Source organism: Cnephaeus nilssonii (assembly GCF_951640355.1).
Source record: "Cnephaeus nilssonii genome assembly, chromosome: 1".
NCBI classification, from domain to species: domain Eukaryota; kingdom Metazoa; phylum Chordata; class Mammalia; order Chiroptera; family Vespertilionidae; genus Cnephaeus; species Cnephaeus nilssonii.
The window spans coordinates 21,559,728-21,579,516 of NC_137072.1; the positions used below are offsets into that span (position 1 = coordinate 21,559,728).

Consider the following 19,789-nt stretch of genomic DNA (forward strand, 5'->3'; position numbering starts at 1 on the left):
TTCTCTGATAACACCATGACTTTTTAAGCTAAAAGGCAAAAAATATCAATGAACAAACCCTCTGAAATAGTCTCCTGTATCCTTTAAATTTTTATGAAGATAAATCACACTAAGTGAAAGGCCATATTAGTGTAATTTTTATGGTAAAAGTATTTTAATTTTAAATATGAAATTTGTTAAGGCTTTTAAGTGACATAGCTCTGATTTATGAAGCAAATTTATTTGCATTCAAATATAAGTGTGATGGTCTACAAAAATTATAGTTGATTGAAAATACATATATACTTAAAAATTAGCTGATACCTAAAAAAGAAACATCTATGTGAATTAGTAGCTTATTAATCAAGGTTAACTAAATAATAAAGTCATGTAGTAAGGCAAAGTGTATATAAAGTCTGTAGAGTGAATTATATATTATGTGGATATCATCCTACATAATAAAATGGTAATATGTAAATTACCATCACTCCGCTACGCCCACGATTGGGCCAGCAGGAGGTGCAGGGGGCGGGACTCAGGGTGGCCGGGGTAGCTGATTGGGCCAGCAGGACACTGAGCCATGGCTGCGCCGGAGGCTTTCGAAAGGCCTGGTGCACCAGCGGATAGACAGCCAGCTCCCCCGCGATCAAAAGCCAAAGCGGGGGAGCTGGCTGGCTGTCTGCTCCGGCACAAGGCCTTTCGAAAGCCTCCGCCGCGCCGGAGGCTTTCGGAAGGCCTGGTGCACCAGCGGACAGCCAGCCAGCTGGTGCACCAGGTGCATGATTAAATCATGCACTGGGCCTCTAGTTATAATATACTAGAGGCCCAGTGCATGAAAATTTGTGCACTCGGCGGGGTCCCTAAGCCCAGCCTGTGCCCTCTCGCAGCCCGGGAGCCCTCGGGGGATGTCCGACTGATGGCCTGGAATGGGCCAAAGCCTCTAGTCGGACATCCTTGGTGCTGCCAAGGAGGTGGGAGAGGCTCCCACCACCACCGCTGTGCTCACAGCCGTTAACCTGGCTTGTGGCTGAGCGGAGCTGCCCCTGTGGGAGCGCACTGACCACCAGGGGGCAGCTCCTGCATTGAGCATCTGCCCCCTGTTGGTCAGTGTGTGTCATAGTGACTGGTCATTCTCAGTCGTTCCGCCGTTAGGGTCAATTTGCATATTACCCTTTTATATAGGATTATATAGGATGTCTGTAATATATATTTTATGACACATTGAAGAAGAAATAATTATTGAGTTATTAGTAAGAAGTAATGGCATTGTAAACATTAGGAAATATATAGAAAATTTTCAACAGTTCTATTCATCTATGCTATAAATATCAGTTAGATATTTTATTTTTTTAAAATATTTTAATATTTTAAAGAAAACTCTTGACTTAGCCTTCTTGCTAACACATTAATTAAATGTAGCATAAAAGTATAATTGATAGTTAAGTAAATTCATGTAGCTGAGTATGACCTGTGAACAGAAAACTTTAATAGGTACAATGACATATTTATATAATATGTATATATTATGAAAATACATGTATATGAATTAAACCCATGATTTCAGGTTATTTTAACCTATATTTTATGATTTATGTTCTCATCCCAGACCTGATACATAAGTTAGTTTAGTAAAACATTAAAGTTGAAATTTTTAAGTATTTAATTATTCATCTTAGATTTTGTTAGGTATGTAGACCCCTCAGGGGATGTCAGAGGTCCAGTGCATGGATTTGGCCTGATCCCCACAGGCCAGGCCAAGGGACTCCACCGGTGCATGAATCCCCTTCCCCCTACCTCCTTCCCTCTGAGAGTCATCAGTCTATTCCATGTTTCCATGCCTGTATGTTGAGTGCCTGCCCCCTGGTGGTCGGTGCGCATCATAGCTACTGGTCAAACAGTCGAACGGTCGGTCACTTAGGCTTGCATATATATATATATATGTATATGTATATATGTATATGTGTGTGTGTGTATGTGTGTATGTATGTGTGTATATATATATATATATATATATGTATATGTGTATATATATCCTATATAATAAAAGCCTGATATGCTAAGTGTCCCATCACCCGTTCAACCAATCAAAGCGTAATATGCTAAGGCCGCTCAACCACTCGCTATGATGTGCACTGACCACCAGGGGGCAGACGCTCCGACCGGTAGGTTAGCTTGCTGCTGGGGTCCAGCTGATCGGGACTGAGCGAGCAAGACGGGCCGGACATGCCCTGGAGCCCTCTCGCGGTCCTTCTCCAGCTGGCCAACCTTCTGCATCCCTCCCCGGCCCCTATTGTGCACTGGTGGGTCCCTTGGTCTGGCCTGTGCCCTCTTGCAATCTGGGACCCCTCGGGGAATGTCGGAGAGCTAGTTTAGGCCCGATGGCGGAACGACTGATCGCTATGACGCGCACTGACCACCAGGGGGCAGACGCTCAATGCAGGAGCTGCCCCCTGGTGGTCAATGCGCTCCCATAGCGGGAGTGCCGCTCAGCCAGAAGCCAGGCTCATGGCTGGCGAGCGCAGCGGCGGTGGCGGGAGCCTCTCCCGCCTCCATGGCAGTGCTAAGGACCCCTCAGGGGATGTCCAACGGCTTAGGCCTGCTCCCCAGCAGTCGGACATCCCCAGAGGGCTCCCAGACTGCGAGAGGATGCATGCCGGACTGAGGGGACCCCCCCACCCCCGCCAAGGTCACGAATTGCTCCAGGCCTTTAGTATATTATGTATATATACATATATATGTTATATATATGGTTTTTTTTTTTATTGATTTTTAGAGAGTTAGGGAGAGAGAGATAGAAACATCAGTGTGAAAGAGAAAATTGATGGGTTGCCTCCAGTACACCCACCACCACCACCACCACCCCATCCGGGATGGAACCTGCAGCCTAAGTTTGTGCCCTGACCAGGAATTAGCCACAACCTTTTGGTGTGTGGGACCACACTTCAACCAATTGAGCCACCCAGCAACGGTCATACACTGACTCTTAAATTGTTCATTTCAGTACCCTTTTTTTTACCTTGTCCGCCCCTCATAGGAACCATCATTACTAAAGTCTTCAATCTTATAGACACTCCTAGCATCCAGTTGATTTTACCTTGCTTCCCAGGTCACACCAGATTCCCAATTAAAGTCTTCTCTGTCTACCACTGAGGCACTTCCTCCTTGTCTTTCACAATCATTTTCTACTTTAACTATTGCCATAATTTCTCCAACCCATTCTGGCTATGTACTAATTCTTTGAAACATAGATGACATAGAATTTAATAACCTATATTTTCCTTGTTCCTTTTGTGATCTTTGCAAAGATGGACTTATAAATTGTTATATAATTTGATGAAAATTTGGTCAAATGTGACAAATATGATAAAGCAAAATTTTTCAGATATAAGAACTATCAAACACTTCCTAGAGCAATAATGATCATGAAATACTCTATAAGCAGCTATTACATAGTAAAATCCTTCTGAGGAAATGAGTATTCTAAAATTCTTGGCTTCAGGAGATGCTAAAATGCATTGAAAAGATATGCAGTGTCAAAGTATATACTCGGATATTGATTTTTCTTTTATTAATTGCTGATTTGCTTCTTAAAATCACAGAAATTAGAGATACTCTGCTACAGGAAAGTGAAATTATTGCAAATCTTCTCTCTGGTTATAGTCCTAAAACTAATCACATAGCAAATAAGAATAATAAAACATACAGTTTTATCTTTTGGATTGGTGGCTTGGACTAGGATATTAGGAATGTATGAGCTGTTGGCAAATTATGTAAGAAGGTTGAAGGGAAAATATATATATAATCGAGACTTACTGTTAGAGTTTTAGCTTAGATTACTGAGTAGATAGTGGTGCCATTTACCTAGAAGGAAAGACTAAGAAGGATCAAATTTGGGAAAGAATTGAGTGGGAACATACATTGAAAGAATTGGTTTCTGTTTACATTCCATCCTATGAATAATTTAGAAACTCACCCTGACAATCCTGGAAAATACAGGAAAACTGTAGTTGAATATTACGTATCTATTTATATGGAGATAAAGATTTCACCCTTAAAACGTGAGTTAATTTCAGAGAGGTAAAGAAAAGCATCCAATATCATTCCATTGAACTTCCTGATTTGCACTTTTATTTTGCAAATTGTCATTTTTTAAAATGCTATACGAATTTTTTGGTTAAAATTGGAGGATAATATGAGAAAACAAACCTTCTAGTTGGTAAATACAATAGGTTGGTTTTAATTCTTATTCCTTCCTTCTGGTGTGCTTTACTGCATGCACATAGTGTGGAAAAGCTAATAATTATGTTTAGTGGACTCACTTGCACTACAGAAAGTATTCTGGATATAATATATCTGGATATAATATATCTTTGGCCACTTTTTATAATATATTCTGGATATAACATATCTTTGGCCACTTTTTGAAGATGGAAATTAGATGGAGGCTGCTTTTTCTCTTTTTAGCTATGGGTACCTATCCACCCATTTATTTAGTTATATTATTATTATTTTTTAAATCATTCATTCATCTGTTCATTAATTAACCTAGGCATCTTCTTTGGTATTTTTTCAATTTATTTCAGAGAGAGGAAGGGAGAGGGAGAGAGAGGTAGAAACATAAATGATGAGAGAGAGTCATTGATCCGCTGCCTCCTGCATGCCCCCTACTGGGGATTGAGACTGCAACCCGGACATATGCCCTGACCAGGAATTGAACTGTGACCTCCTGGTTCATGGACTGATGCTCAACCACTGAACCACACTGGCCGGGCTCTCTATCCATTTTTTGTTTTTGTTTAGTGTAGCATGGATTTGAAACCAGCACTTTCATTGATTGTAGCCACCTTTCACAAGTTCCTTACTATGCAGGGTAGAAACATACCAGTGGGAAATTGGACTGAGCCATTTAACAATAACAGTCAGTTAACTGTCATCAAAGAGGTAGAGCTGTGGGCCTTTGGGACTATCCTCTGAGCTGACATTCAAGGCACCATTCCTGTCTTTATAAAACTGCCCAGGACAGGGCAGGAACGACAGTAGAAAACGCCCTGTAAGGGGAACTAGCTCTGGAATTCAGGACCAATATGTCTATGAAAGGGAATAAATGCAAAATTGCATTACAGTAAAATCTCAGTATAACAGGCTAATTCAGGGAAAGGGGTGTCCGTTAAAGCCAGAAGTCGTTGTATAATAAAGTAGGTTTTCTGAATGCGTATGTTAAAAAATTGACAGTTTAGTTCGTTTACCTCTTTTTACTCATGTAGACACATTGGTGTAATTAAAATTAAGTATGTATGAAGTTTAGTTTCACAAGAAAGTTTTCTACATGTATTTCAGTAATTTTAAATTTATACTGAATAGGTTTAGTAAATGTGTGCATTCACCCGTCACCAGGAGTAAACAAATACACACAGCTGGTGCGTGGCTTAGCACATGTTGTTGGAACCTTGGGCCAGCTGGAGTTAAAACTGCTGCAGAAAGTCAGGCCACTGGACAGCAGACCCATTACCATGTGTGATGCAGTGTGATCACTTGCTAATCATTCGCCAAACATTGTTTACAAGTGGTGACTCTGGGATTTAAATATGTACACTAGAGTTGTAGCTATGTAATATTTATTTACGTTGGAGAAATTACTACAGTTTTTTTCCTAACATATGTCCTATTCACTAAAATTTGTTAAAAATAACAGTGAATTAATAACAAAAATAACTTGTTAATTTAATTATAAGCAAATCTTAAGAGCATTTTAAAATTAACAGGGTGTTGATTTTCACATATGACATTCAATCTGGAAATTTTGTCTGTTAAATCTGAAATCCATTAAATCGAGGTCTGCAAAACCAAGAATTTACTGTAGGTGAACGACAGATTTTAAATGTTTCCTGTGTCATATATAGAACCTGTCTGAGCTCAGCTTTCAGATGAGATCATTTGGCTCTGCTATTGAAAAATGCAGTAGACAGAGGCAGAGGAAGGTAAAGTTGTTATGTGACCACATATACAAGAGTGGTCCCATCTATACATATAAAACCCTAATATGCAAATAGACTGAACGGTGGAACAACCGGTTGCTATGACATGTGCTAACCACCAGGGGGTGCGCGCGGAACATGGCGGGCATCAGCCGCAGTGGGATGGTGGAGCAGGTGAGCGGGGGCGCCAAACCAAGGCAGGGCACCGGTTGCTGTCATCAGGGCAAGCCTCTGGTGGTTACTGAAAATTCTTCCTCCTGCGCGTCGTGGTCCCACCTGGTGCTCGCACCTGCTGCCGGTGCTGGAGCTGCCGTTCGCACCCACTGCTGGCACCTGGCACCAGTCCCGATCGCTCAGCACCATCAGCAGATGTGAGCGGAGGCTGCTGGCTCCAGTTCACCCTGAGGGCTTCTCCACCTCCCCCTGCTCCTGAGGGGAGATCAGGGCAGCAGCTGCTGCTCGTACCTGCTGCTGGCGCTGGCCACAATCGCTCCACGCCGTCAGCATGTGGGAGCGGCAGCGGGAGTGGGGCTGCAGCAGGAGGGGCCGGGTGGGGGCATGGAGGATGGGCCGAGACCTGCTGCTGTGCCACTGCAGCCTCGCAGCCCACAGTTCCTTTCAAGGTGCACAAATTCTTGCACTGGGCCCCTAGTCTATAATAATCTATACTAATAAAAGCCTAGCGCACGGTGAGTGAGGCCTGGAGGTCCTGCGGCTCCGCTTGGCGAGGAGAAGGCTGGTCCCAGCGTCTCCACCGCCTTGCGCGGAGGAGGTGGGTCCTGGCAGAGGAAGCAGGTTGCAGCAGGGGAGGGCAATTGTGGGCAATCAGGCTGGCAGGAGGAGGGCAGTTGTGGGCGATCGGGTCCACAGGGAAGGTCAGTTGTGGGCAATCAGGTCGGCAGAGGAAGGCAGTTGGGGACGACCAGGCCGGCAGGGGAGCAGTTAGGCATCAATTAGGCCAGCAGGGGAGTGGTTGGGGGCAATCAGGCTGGCAGGCAGAAGTGGTTAGGGGCAGTTAGGCAGGCAGGCAAGCGGTTAGGAGCCAGCGGTCCCGGATTGTGAGAGGGATGTCCGACTGCCAGTTTCGGGATCGGGCCGAAACTGGCAGTCGGACATCCCCAGAGGGGTCCCAGATTGGAGAGGGTGCAGGCCAGGCTGAGGGACACCCCTCCTGTGCATGAATTTTGTGCTCCAGGCCTCTAGTAAAAGCATAATATGCTAATTAGACCAGATGTCCTTCCTTCTGGACAAAGTCGCAGCGGGCGGGGGCCACGGCAGAGGCCCCCGGCCCCAGCAGTGGCGGGCGGGGGCTGGGGCCAAGGCCCTTGCACAAATTTTGTGCATAAGGCCTTTAGTAAGGTATAATGGAGCTGGAAAATTCCTTTCACCTAGGGATGATATAGCTGTCATAATGTCATAGTGCAATCCATTACTCACATGTTTGTGGTGATGTTGATATAAACCTATTGGGCTACCAGTTGTATAAAAGCATAGAACATATAATTATTTGCAGTACATCATACTTGATAATGATTATAAATAACTATGTTACAGGTTTATGTATTTACTATACTTCTTGTTATTTTAGAGTGTACTCTTTCTATTTAATTTAAAAAAAGTTTGCTGTAAAACAGTGTATCATGTTATGCCAGCATAACAATCTCATCTCAATTGTATTATTTGCTCTTGTGCTTGATTTAATCTCATGTTTTTTGTACAGTAACATGCTGTACAGGCTTGTAGAGCAGCAACAGGTTATAACTTATAGCAGGCGTCCTCAAACTACGGCCCGCGGGCCACATGCGGGTGTTTTTGCCGTTTTGTTTTTTTACTTCAAAATAAGATATGTGCAGTGTGCATAGGAATTTGTTCATAGTTTTTTTTAAAACTATAGTCCGGCCCTCCAACGGTCTGAGGGACAGTGAACTGGCCCCCTGTTTAAAAAGTTTGAGGACCCCTGACTTATAACCTGGGTTTGTAGTAGGCTACATCATCTAGGTTTCTGTAAGTATATCCTATGATGTTTGCACAACAAAATTGCATAACAACAAAGTTCTCAGAATGTATTCCTGTCATTAAGTGGCATGTGATTGTATTAACTCTAATATCTAATACTTGTTCTGTGATGCTTTTTAATTTTCTATGTATAGGATCATGTCGTCTATGAATAGAATTAGTAGTAATTCTTCCATTCCAATTTGGTTTCCTTTTATTACTTTTTCTTGACTAATTGCTTAGGTTAGAACTTCCATTACAAGGTGTCATAAGCAGATATTCTTCTTATTACTTACCTTAAGGGAAAGCTTTTAGACTTTTACCATTTAATATGAGGTTAGCTATGGGTATTTCATAGATATACTTTATCAACTTAAGAAAGTTCCCTTCTAGTCTTTGTTTAGTGTTTTGTTATCAAACAGTGTTGGATTTTATCATTTTTTCCTGCATTAATTGAGATGGTTATGTGTATCTTTATTTAATCAATATGGTGTGTTATTATTTTCATTGATTTTCATACACTGTAACACCCTTGTATTCATGGGATAAATCTATTTCACTTGGTCATGGTCTATAATCCTTTTTTTATGCTGCTGTATTTGGTTTACTAGAAGTTTATAGAGGAATTTTGCATCTATATTCATAAGAGATATTCGTCTATAGCCGTGGTCGGCAAACTGCGGCTCGCGAGCCACATGCGGCTCTTTGGCCCCTTGAGTGTGGCTCTTCCACAAAATACCACGGCCTGGGTGAATCTATTTTGAAGAAGTGGCGTTAGAAGAAGTTTAAGTTTAAAAAATCTGGCTCTCAAAAGAAATTTCAATCGTTGCGCTGTTGATATTTGGCTCTGTTGACTAATGAGTTTGCTGACCACTGGTCTATAGTTTTCTTTTTTTGTGATGTTTGTCTGTCTGATATCAAAGTCCCATAGAATAAGTTAGAAAGCATTTCTTCCTCCTGTATTTTTTGGAAGATTTTGAAGAGGACTGTGATTTCTTTAAATGTTTCATAGAATTCACTAGGAAATCATCTGGTTTTAATGGTTGGGCTTTTCTTTGTTAGGCATTGGTGGGTGGGTGCTTTTTCCCTGTAGTTTTTTTGTGTGTGTTTTTAATTGATTAGTCACTTTACTTGTTATAGTTCTATTCAGTTTTTCTATTTCTTCATGAGTCAGTTTTTGTGTTTCCAGGAATTTGTCTATTTTATCTGGGTTTTCTAATTGTTTAGCATACAGTTAATTGTTTTTATTTTTGTAAGAGTGTTAATAATGTCCCCACTCGTACTCCTGAGTTTATTAATTTGACTCCTTTCTCTCACTGTAATGTAGTTTTGTCAATTTTGTTGACATTTTCAGAGAACCAATTTTTAGCTTTGTGGTTTCTCAGTTGTTTTTCTGTTCTCTATTTAATTTATCTCTGCTCCAGTCTTTTTTATTTCCTTTCTCCTACTTGCTGTGGGTTTAGTTTGCTATTATTTTTCTAGTCCACTAAGGCAGAAGATTAAGTTGAGATTTGTGTGTGTGTGTGTGTCATCATTTTATCTCTAAAATTCCTTTTGAGCACTGCTTTTTAAAAAATAAAGTTTTTTTATTTATTTCAGAGAGGAAGGGAGAGTGAGAGAGAATGAGATAGAAACATCAATGATGAGAGAGAATCATTGATCAGCTTCATCCTGCATGCCCCCTACTGGGGATTGAGCCCATAACCCAGGCATGTGCCCTGACTGGGAATGGAACCATGACCTATTGGTTCACAGGTCAGTGCTCAACCATTGAGCCATACCGGCTGGGCTATTATATCTTCTAGATGGATTGACCTTGTTGTCATTATATAATGTCTTTGTTTGTCTCTTAACAATTGTTTTAAAGCATATTATGCCTTTATATTATGTTAATATAGACATCCCACTCTTTTGGCTACTGTTTGCATTTAATATTTTTTCCATCCATTCATTTTCTATCTCTGGTTCTAAAATTTGTCTCTTGTAGATACCATGTTGTTGAATCATGTTTGTTTATAATCCATTCTAGTAATCTCTGCCTTTTAATTGCAGAGTTTAATCCATTTATATTTAAGTAATCACTAATAATATATATTTACTTTTGCCACTTTACTCTTTCTATATGTTTTATATCTTCTTTGTTTCTCAATTCCTTCTTTATTGCTTTCTTTTGTTTCAGATCTTATTTCCTAGTGTATCATTTGATTCACCTTTTATTTCTTTTACTATAGACTTTTTTTTTAGTGCTTGCCATGGGGATTATGATTAATATCTTAATTTACAGCAGTCTAATTTAAATTGATACCAATTGAGTTTCGATCATAAAAATTCCATATTCTATATAGCCCTATTCCCCTTCCTTCTATAGTTAATGCCACCCATTACATCTTTATACATAGACTTATATAATTATTTTACTTAGGACATGGATTCATAATTGCTGTTCTAATAATTACTGTCTTTTAAATCGTATGGAATAAAAATGGAGTTACTAAACAAAAGTACTTGAATATTAACTTTTATATTTATCTATGTAGTTATTTTTACCTGTGTCCTTTATTTTTTCATATGGATTTCAGTTACTTTCTAGTTTTTCCTTTCAGCCTGGAGGACTTCCTAGAGCAGTGGTTCTCAACCTTTCTAATGCCGCGACTCTTTAATACAGTTCCTCATGTTGTGGTGACCCCCAACCATAAAATTATTTTCGTTGCTACTTCATAACTGTAATTTTGCTACTGTTAATGAATCGTAATGTAAATATCTGTGTTTTCCGATGGTCTTAGGTGACCCTGCTAGCGGTTCTCAACCTGTGGGTCACGAGAACCACAGGTTGAGAACCGCTGCTGTAGAGCCTAAGGATTTTCTCTGTCTTTATCTTTTAACCATTTAGTTATCATATTCCTAGGTGTGGATCTCTTTGAGTTTATTTTACTTAGGATTTATTGAGACCCTGGATGTGTACTGTATATTCATGTCTTTCACCAAAGTTTGGAAATTTTTAGCCATTTTTTATTCAAAAAATTTTTTCTGTCCTCATCTTCTCACTCTTGGACACTCCTTATGTTCGTACTCTTGGTGGTAGCCTGCCAAGGCTCTTTTCATTTATTTATATTCTTTTTCGTGCTCCTCATATTGGTTAATCTCAATTTATCTATCTTCAATTTTATAGATTCTTTCTTCTGCCTGCTTAAATCTTTTTTTGAGCCTTCTATAGAAAAATTTTTATCTCAGTTATTGTATTTTTCAAGCCAGAATTTCTCTTTGGTTCCTTTTTAAAATTTCTGTCTCTTTATTGCTATTATAAATTTGGTGAAACATTATTCTCATACTTTCTTTAGTTCTTTGTACTTGCTCTTGAGCATATTAAAATAGTTTATTTATAACCTTTGTCTAGTAAGTCCAATGTTTGAACTTCCTTGGGGGCAATTTCTATTAATTTATTTTTCCCCATGTGTGAACCAGATTTTCTTGTTTCTTTGCATGCTTTATAATTTTTAATAAATACTGGACATTTTGAATATATAATGTGGTAATTAGACTCTTCCACCACACCAGGTTTTTTTTGTTTCTTTCTTTGGTTGACAGTGTTTGTTTAGTGACTTTTCTAAACTAAATTTGTCAAGTAGATATTTTTTGCCATGTGTGGCCAGTGATGTCTCCATTTCATTAGCTTAGTGGCCAGCTAATGATTCAGCAGAGATTTCCTTAAAGTTTTAGAAAAACCCATCCACAATCTTTGCTGGTGGGTTCCTATATGTTGTGGCATGCATTTAACCCTTAGCCAGGCAGTTTACAACTCTCAGTTTGCCTTCATTTTCTGCTTGAGTACAGCCTAACCATCAGACAGTAGTGGGAATTGAGGTTTTTTTCAGAAGACCTTAAATACCCTTTCTGAGTATGTACCCCACCTTGGGTATGCACATGGTCGTATGGTGTCTGAGGAATATGAGGGAGCTTTTCAAAAGCCTATATTTCCAAAGCATCTTACTCCCTAATCTTTTTTCTCAAGCTTTTTGATGTTTCTATGGTATATCCCAATTGCTATCCCTTGCCCTGATTGGCACCAGCTAACAAATTTGCCCTTAAATATTTTTGACAAATGTCCTGGATGGTTGCCTCTTTGCCCTGGAAGAGTTCTATATTTGATAAAATAAGGGTAGCCTTTTACACAATTTTTCAGGGAGCCAGTGACAGGCCAAACAAACAAACACAAATTTTGAGAACAAAGTCTGCTTTGATTCCTCCAGCACGGGGAACCCACACCAAGAATCCAGATTGGCATCTTCAAGACCCTAACTGATAATCAGCTGCCTTTTTCTTGATCAAGTGCTTGCTTGATTGCTGTAAGCCTTTGACTGATTTTCAGAGTGCAGATAAGAGTAATTTGGACAGTTTTTGCCAGATTATTTGTTGTTTCTGTGCAGGGACAGGCCCTTGGAGTTTCCTACCCTGCCATTTTAGCTGTTGTCCCATTGCATTGTTACAATTTTGACAAACATATTCCTTTCACAGTTGTTGTTTTTTTAAAGAATGACTATTTGTCTCTTCTTTACAGAGGTCATCTAAATATTAACATAATTCATGTCCAGCTTGCCAAAGAACCTTATCCAATTTTAGAAGGAAAAGAATTCTGGCAGTTGAACCCAGTAGATCTCCTGATGTCTACTGTGTCAAAGATGGTTAACCCACCCATAATCCTTTCAAAATTATTTCTCTGCAAGCCAGAGAGGTAAAAGATCTGTATAGGAGATGTATGTTCTAACATTCAGTTCTCTAGTAGAAATATGATGTAAAATGTGTTAGAAAACCTAGCATATCAGAGTCTTTACCCTTAAAAATGAAATTGACTGTATTCACATTGTAGTTATGTGGATGTTTTCCATATATTTTATCAGATTAATAAGAATGTTGTTCTCTTACCTTTTTTTTTATTTTAAAAAATTCCCCACAGTATTTGTTTCTAAATATTTGTGAACTCCAGAATTACTTGTTGGCTACTACTTAAAAATAGATGAAATAGCCATGGCCAGTTTGGCTCAGTGGATAGAGCGTCGGCCTGTGGACTGAGGGGTCCCCGGTTCGATTCTGGTCAGGGGCATGTACCTTGGTTGCAGGTACATCCCCAGTGGGGGGTGTGCAGGAGGCGGCTGATCAGTGTTTATCTCTTTTCGATGTTTCTGGCTCTCTATCCCTCTCCCTTCCTCTCTGTAAAAAATCAATAAAATATATTATTAAAAAATAGATGAATTAATGGGAAACACATTTTCAGAAAAACTCATGAACTTGATATGTCAAGTATACTGTGTATATAGTTATGCACCACATAATGACATTTTGGTCCATGATGAACTGCATATACAACAGCAATCGCATAAGATTATAATGGAGCTGAAAAATTCCCATTGTCTAGTGTTGTCATAGTTGTCCTAACATCATAGCACAATGCATTACTCACATTTTTGTGGTGATGCTGGTATAAACAAACCTACTGCTCTGCTGGTGGTATAAAAGTAGAGCACATATAATTGTGTACCATAAGTAATACTTGATAATGATAATAAACAACTATGTTACTGGTTTATGTATTTACTATATTTTTTTAAAAAAGAATGTTGTTCTCATTGCCTTCCCAAAGTTGTCACCCCTTGTGAAGTGACACAGCTCAGATCTACTAACTGAACCCAAAGAGCCAACAGAGCTCTGAATATGATGCAACATTTTCTGGGGTTTAATTCTGTTTTCCTCTATTTACTAGCAGGATGAACTTAAGCAAATTACTTTAACCTCTCTCTGCCTCACTTACCTCACCAGTAAAATGGGCCTGGTAACAACTATCCTAATGTCATAGCTTTGTTAAAAAGATAAAATAAGTTAATATTCACTAAGTAATTAACTAAAGTTAAATGCATAAGCTAGTTTGAGGTACTACTACTTGTTTAGAGCGTGTCTTTGTAAGAAAAACTCTGAGGTTTTTAGTTCTATCTACTTAGAAGTGGAGCTTATTGGTGAAATAACCCTACTAGGCAAATTTTTAAGAGGAAAATAGGCAGGCAATATTGGTGTGTAGCTGAGAGGCTCATTCCTTAGGAGAAAACTGTATCTACAGCTGGGTGCAAAACCAAAGGTCATTACACATTAGAAGAATGGTCTCCTAATGTAATGATCTGGGCGACTAGGAGGATGGGCCGGGGTAGTGGGAGATGAAGCTAAATTATTGGAAAAGACCATGATGAAGGCACTTGGGAGTTACTGAAAGGTTTAAAATAGAGCCGTCTGGTCACATTTACATTAAGATACATATTGTGGAAAACAAAGATTGGAGGATTGGGTTCAGCATGGCAAGACTGGGAGAAGGGAAATGCCTTAGTGACAGCCATTTTCATTTTTAAGTAAGTCATAGATGCTCCATAATAAGCATGTACTAATTTTGTAGCACAAGAAAATATCTAAACTCTTACTTTATAAGAAATCTACACTTTAGGAATTTCTCAGTGTGATATAGTCACAATTTAATACAATCTAAAATTAAAGTCCCAAATTATTATTCATTTGACACAACCTCTTTGCTCAACAAAATTTCTATCACAGATTTTCAGTAAATAATCATCCTTTTCTACAGTATGTCACCTATTATTTAGGTATAGGGAATACATCAATTTCATTTAACAAATTAGAGTGAAAATTATAACCAGACTATCCACAAAACTTACTTGATGCTAATTTTATAGCTCCTCAGCCCTCTAAAAGTTACAGAAATATTCACACCTCAGTTGAAACTTTTAAGTTGATTGATAGCCTGTAGCAATAAATTCCAGAATATTGGTAATGGTTTATAAAGAAAAGCTTAACAGACTAATTGTCTTACTTTGCCTCTTTTCAACTCTCTTTTAACAGCTGTTTAGTCCTAGATATACAGATTCTTGTTTTGGTTTGGTTTTTCCATCATTTGAACTTTTTTAGTAGTTTTAGGAATTAATTGGACAAATATTCAGCTATAAAATGAGGTAAAATTTAATAAGCAGTTTTATTATTTGTCCCACTCTGAACATGTTAGTCATTGGAATAACTTTTAAACTTCATGGAAATAAAATTTTAACCCCAACTTGACAGTGTTCTTTGTTATTTTATTTTATTATTATTTGTTATTGTATTTTGTAATTGCCATGTAAAGTGTTTACTTGTGAACGCAGGATTACATAAAATATAATTTTAACATCCACTTAATTCAAAGTACTCTTATTGAACTATCATGACCTTTCAAATATATTTAAACTATATTAGTAATACATAAATAGTGGGCAAATTTATTTCTGCAAACCAGATTCTAGAAACTTGACACCATTAAAAACACCCTCTAAAGTACTAAAAACAAAAGTGTTAAGTACAATATACATAACACTTTTAATTATAATTATTTTGGATAAATGCATATTTAACTGCCTTCAAATAGGCATACTTCTGACATGAATTGAGATTCCATATGTTGTTTTTTGATGGTAAATTCAATATAAATAACAATGAAGAAACCACATATAGTAGACCTTCAATTCAGAAACTGGCTTTAAGATTCTCAAATAAAGACCTTTGAAGGCATACAGATGTATTAATTTTTAATTTGTTTCTTCTTTATCTCTTAATTACTGAAAAAGATTTATTGGTTAATTTTAGGAAGGCAAGTGTTTGAAAAGTTTTGCCAAATACCGTCTTCTTTAAGTGACTGTATAGTAATGAAAAGTTAAGATGAGAGCCAAATTAGATTGAATAATTGTTCAGTCATGTGGGACAGGCCAGTTGCATAGCCTGACTGATTGCTCAGATTACATTGCCTGGGGTCCTGCTCTTGGTTGGCTGTCTTCTCAGATCTTAACAAGGTTCTGGGAATTTCTTTTTCTGACAAAGTTTGCTTTGTGTGTTTTTCACCTCCCCCACCACCTCCAGGATGCTTCATCTGCAGACATTAGAAAAGCATATCGTAAGCTTTCATTAACTTTGCATCCAGACAAGAATAAAGATGAAAATGCAGAAACTCAGTTTAGACAAGTAAGTGAAATATACTATTATGTTTTGTGACAAATTTATAAAGGTTTATGGTAGAAATAGTAACTTATATGTAGAATAATAATTCCATTTGAAAATGAGGATGTTGTTTAGAAATATAATGTATGTACATTTATTCAATTTTTATAAAATATGTTTTTACCAGTATTTTTTATTTTAGAATCTCTGAATTCTTGGAGTGTCATAATTTTCTTGTTTGCATTACAGTTTTTGCTTTTAAAAAGCACGTGTTAAGATAATTATTACTTTTGCATCTTTCACAAATATTTATTTTGGTATCAAGAATTGGTACTAGTAACCTTTTAAGGTTCTACTAAAAACAAAAAATGTTACTTATAATTAAGGTCTTACCTATTCATTTTACTTATGAGCACATAGGGTTTTCTGCATGTGCATTATGGCATGTTCACCTCCTTAAGTGATTTCTTATAGTTGAGAGTATTTTTATTTTAAAGTAATGCTTCTATTTTAGTTGGTGGCCATTTATGAAGTTTTAAAGGATGATGAACGAAGGCAGAGGTAAGTATTCGTTTCTGTTTTTGAATTAAGATTGTTGATGTCTCAGTTTATACAGGGAAAAATTGTCTCCTTAAGCAGTTTATTTATTATAAGTTAGTATTTTATTTTTGTTTTTTCCAAGGTATGCAATATTTTTTAAATGTATATTTAGAGTTACTTAATATGGAAATTTTTCACCAGGTTGATTCAATACTTATAGTCTTCAGGATCATGAGTAAGAATATTAGCAAGTTGTGGCTTCATTAGGTAAGATGTTTAACAAGTGTCTAGGCCCTGGGAAATACAAATACCACTTGACTTCAAACAAATGTCCATTCAGTTTTTATATGTCAGTAATAGCTCTTATCTGTGCCTGGTGGTCCTTTTTGTTCTTTTCTATTCCTTAAATGTTTTGGAATTGGACTGTTAAGTGATATATTCAAGTTATTACCATCTCGATGTTTCCTCACTCACAAAATAATAAACCCAATTTTGGGGTGAGAGAACAAACTTATATGAGTATGTACCTAGAAGATAGGAATGAAAGAAAAATATTTGCTTCTTTCTCCTTTTTGTCCCCTTCCCTTCCCTTCCCTTCCTCTGCTCCAGTGATTCTGCATTTAGGGTTAGTTCGTGGAGGCAGCCCCTCACTGGAGACTTCTCCGTGCCGCCTCCAGAGGAGTAGTAATATGTCCATACAGTGGTTCATGGTGCTAATGATTTAGGAGGAGTCTGCAGAGAGGCCCCTCTTCTCTGCTTCAGAATGTGTGGAATGTAGACAGTATTGCAATGGGCTTCAGCGTGTTTTCAGTCAAACCCACAGTAAGAAATACATTTTGCATCATGCCTCAGGTCAGACAGACAGACATAAGTGAAACACAAATTTCACAAAACACTTTTTTGTATGTGTGTGAAACAGACTGATGTTTTCTATTCTAGGTTAGGCTATTCTAGTCATTTTTCTTTTTAAAACAATGCTGGTTGTCACCCACTAAATTGATTTCATGAGTCACTAGTGGGCCACAATCTGCAGTTTGAAAATGCTGCTCTACACTAAAAGAGTATCTTTAAAGAAAAAAGTAGGTATTTGAGATTTTAGGCTAAGGCCAGCGAATATGGGTATTAATATATCTTAAAGATAACCTCCCAGAATGATGCTTTGTGGCATTCTGAATCTTTCTTCAAATATCTTATCTGGAATTATTCTATATCCTAAAATGTTAGCTACCACTCTTGGTCCTCATCCTAACTCTTTAATTTGGATACCTTAGTTTGTCAGATTGCAAAGCAAGGATTCAAGATATTCTCATGAAGTGCTCTTTGCTTTGTAACAAGGGCTGGCATTGGGCCAGACACCATAGCCAACATTCCGCTGGTTTGAGATAATCCATAGTGTTGAAAGAGTCCTAGAAGTATGTTGAAAGAAGTGTTGGTCATTCTGTGCATATTTCCTAGTTGGTTTCTCTCACTGAGCCCCAAGTTTTGTTTTACACATCAAGAATGTGTCTGTAAAGATAGCTTTATTTAGTCTCCCTACATCTTTGGCATCAGATTTTGGCTTTTTGTTTGTTGTTTTCTTAAAAGTTAGTAAACTTTGTAACAATTTCTTTTAATTGCTGAAATTATTTCTCTCTTTTCAGAACAAATCACTTCTTATTTATAAACTCATCTAACATTTTCTTTTTAGGATTAGTTTCCTTTGCATTTCTTTTAGAGTGTTAATGGAAACAATGGATCTGACAGTTATACCAACAACTGTAGTATTTATACCCCTTTAGGGACAAGTAGCTCTTGGGTAACTGTTTTTCCCTGAGGCAAAAGTCTTAACTAATCAAGCTAAAAATCACTCCTCTAAAGCTTGCGCCTCAGGCCAGGTGACCTATGAGTATTTAAACATATAGAAGAAATCACCTCTACAATTACCTAATGTTTATAATTCCTTTAGGGGGAAGAAAAAAGGAATAGTTTTATTTTCTAAAAGAAGATTGTCCTATACTGCTAAAAAAAAATGGTTTTTGGTATCCCAATTATTTATTATAAAAATATTCGTTAAATAAATGCTTTTAAATATGTAACTTCCAGGAATTTGCTATTTGGAAAATTGTCATATATATGTTTTCTTATTTATTTTCCTAATATAATTGTGTTTCACTGAAATCAGGCACATTATTTAAATTTTGGTAGAAAAGGGGATAGCAGTGAAATAAATAAAATAGCAAACTGGATAACCTTTTTACTTTTTTAAGGAAAATGCAAACTTTATTTTATTTTTTAAACAGCCTTTATTTAGATATAACTTGTGTACCATAAAAGTCACTTATATGAAGTATACAATTCAGTGATTTTTGTGAGTTTACACAGTTGTGCAAACCACCACAATCCAGTTTTAGAACATTTCTATTACTTCAAAACACTTCCTCTAGTTCATTTGCAAGCAATCCCCACTCTGACCCCTGCCCTAGGCAATCACTGATCTTTTTGTATCTATAAAGTTATCTTTTCTGGACATTTCATATTAATGAAATCGTGTACTATGTAGTCTTTTACACCTAGCTTCTTTCTGTTAGCATAATGTTCTTGAGATACATCCATATTGTAGCATATACCAGTAGTTCATTTCTTTTTTACTGCTGAATAGTATTCCCTCTACAACTTTTCTTTATCCATTCACCAACTGGTAGACATTTAGTTTGTTTCCACTTTTTGGCTATGATGCACAATGCTGCCATGAATATTCACATATAAGTCTTGCTGCGAACAGATTCCTAGAAATGCAATTGTGAATAAACTTATAAGCCTTTTTTTCTCTCAAAGGCATCAGCTATAGTGTGAAAATGACATGTTTTCCTGGTTAGTGTAAGGAAGCCTAACATAGTAGCCTTTTTTAAACTCCTTAGGTAATTTGCTTATTTGGGGAAATAACAGCTCAGCTTTGTTTGTTCATAAATTTCTATACAAGCCCTGAGTATTAGCTGAAATAAAGTACTGAGTAGATACCAATCATTTATTAAACATAAACACTAGAATGTGCTGTGGTAATATTAGCATATTTACTTTTGTTTAAAGTCTATTATAAATTTTTAACCAATATTCTTTTGCTAACCCAGTTGTACAACTTTAATATTTTTGTCTATTTTAAGGTACTATATTTGTAAAAGTTGAATGTTGTTTTTTAGTTTACTAAATAAAATCATATTTTATTTACAAATCCAATGATGAAAACTATAGTTATCTTAACCTTAATCTGCTAAACTTCTATAAATCCATTACCTAGTTATTGTAAA

At 37.4% G+C, this 19,789-nt stretch overlaps 1 protein-coding gene across 2 annotated transcripts in view; it reads left to right on the forward strand.

Annotated features, from left to right (window-relative positions):
- DNAJC1 (DnaJ heat shock protein family (Hsp40) member C1) overlaps positions 1-19,789 on the forward strand; it is a 224,887-nt gene that overhangs the window by 44,421 nt on the left and 160,677 nt on the right. For both annotated transcript variants that reach the window (XM_079770626.1, XM_079770627.1), the window contains exons 2-3: positions 15,888-15,989; positions 16,480-16,526. In XM_079770626.1, the coding sequence (XP_079626752.1) occupies positions 15,888-15,989; positions 16,480-16,526 (149 nt within the window). The remainder of the gene's footprint in view (positions 1-15,887; positions 15,990-16,479; positions 16,527-19,789) is intronic.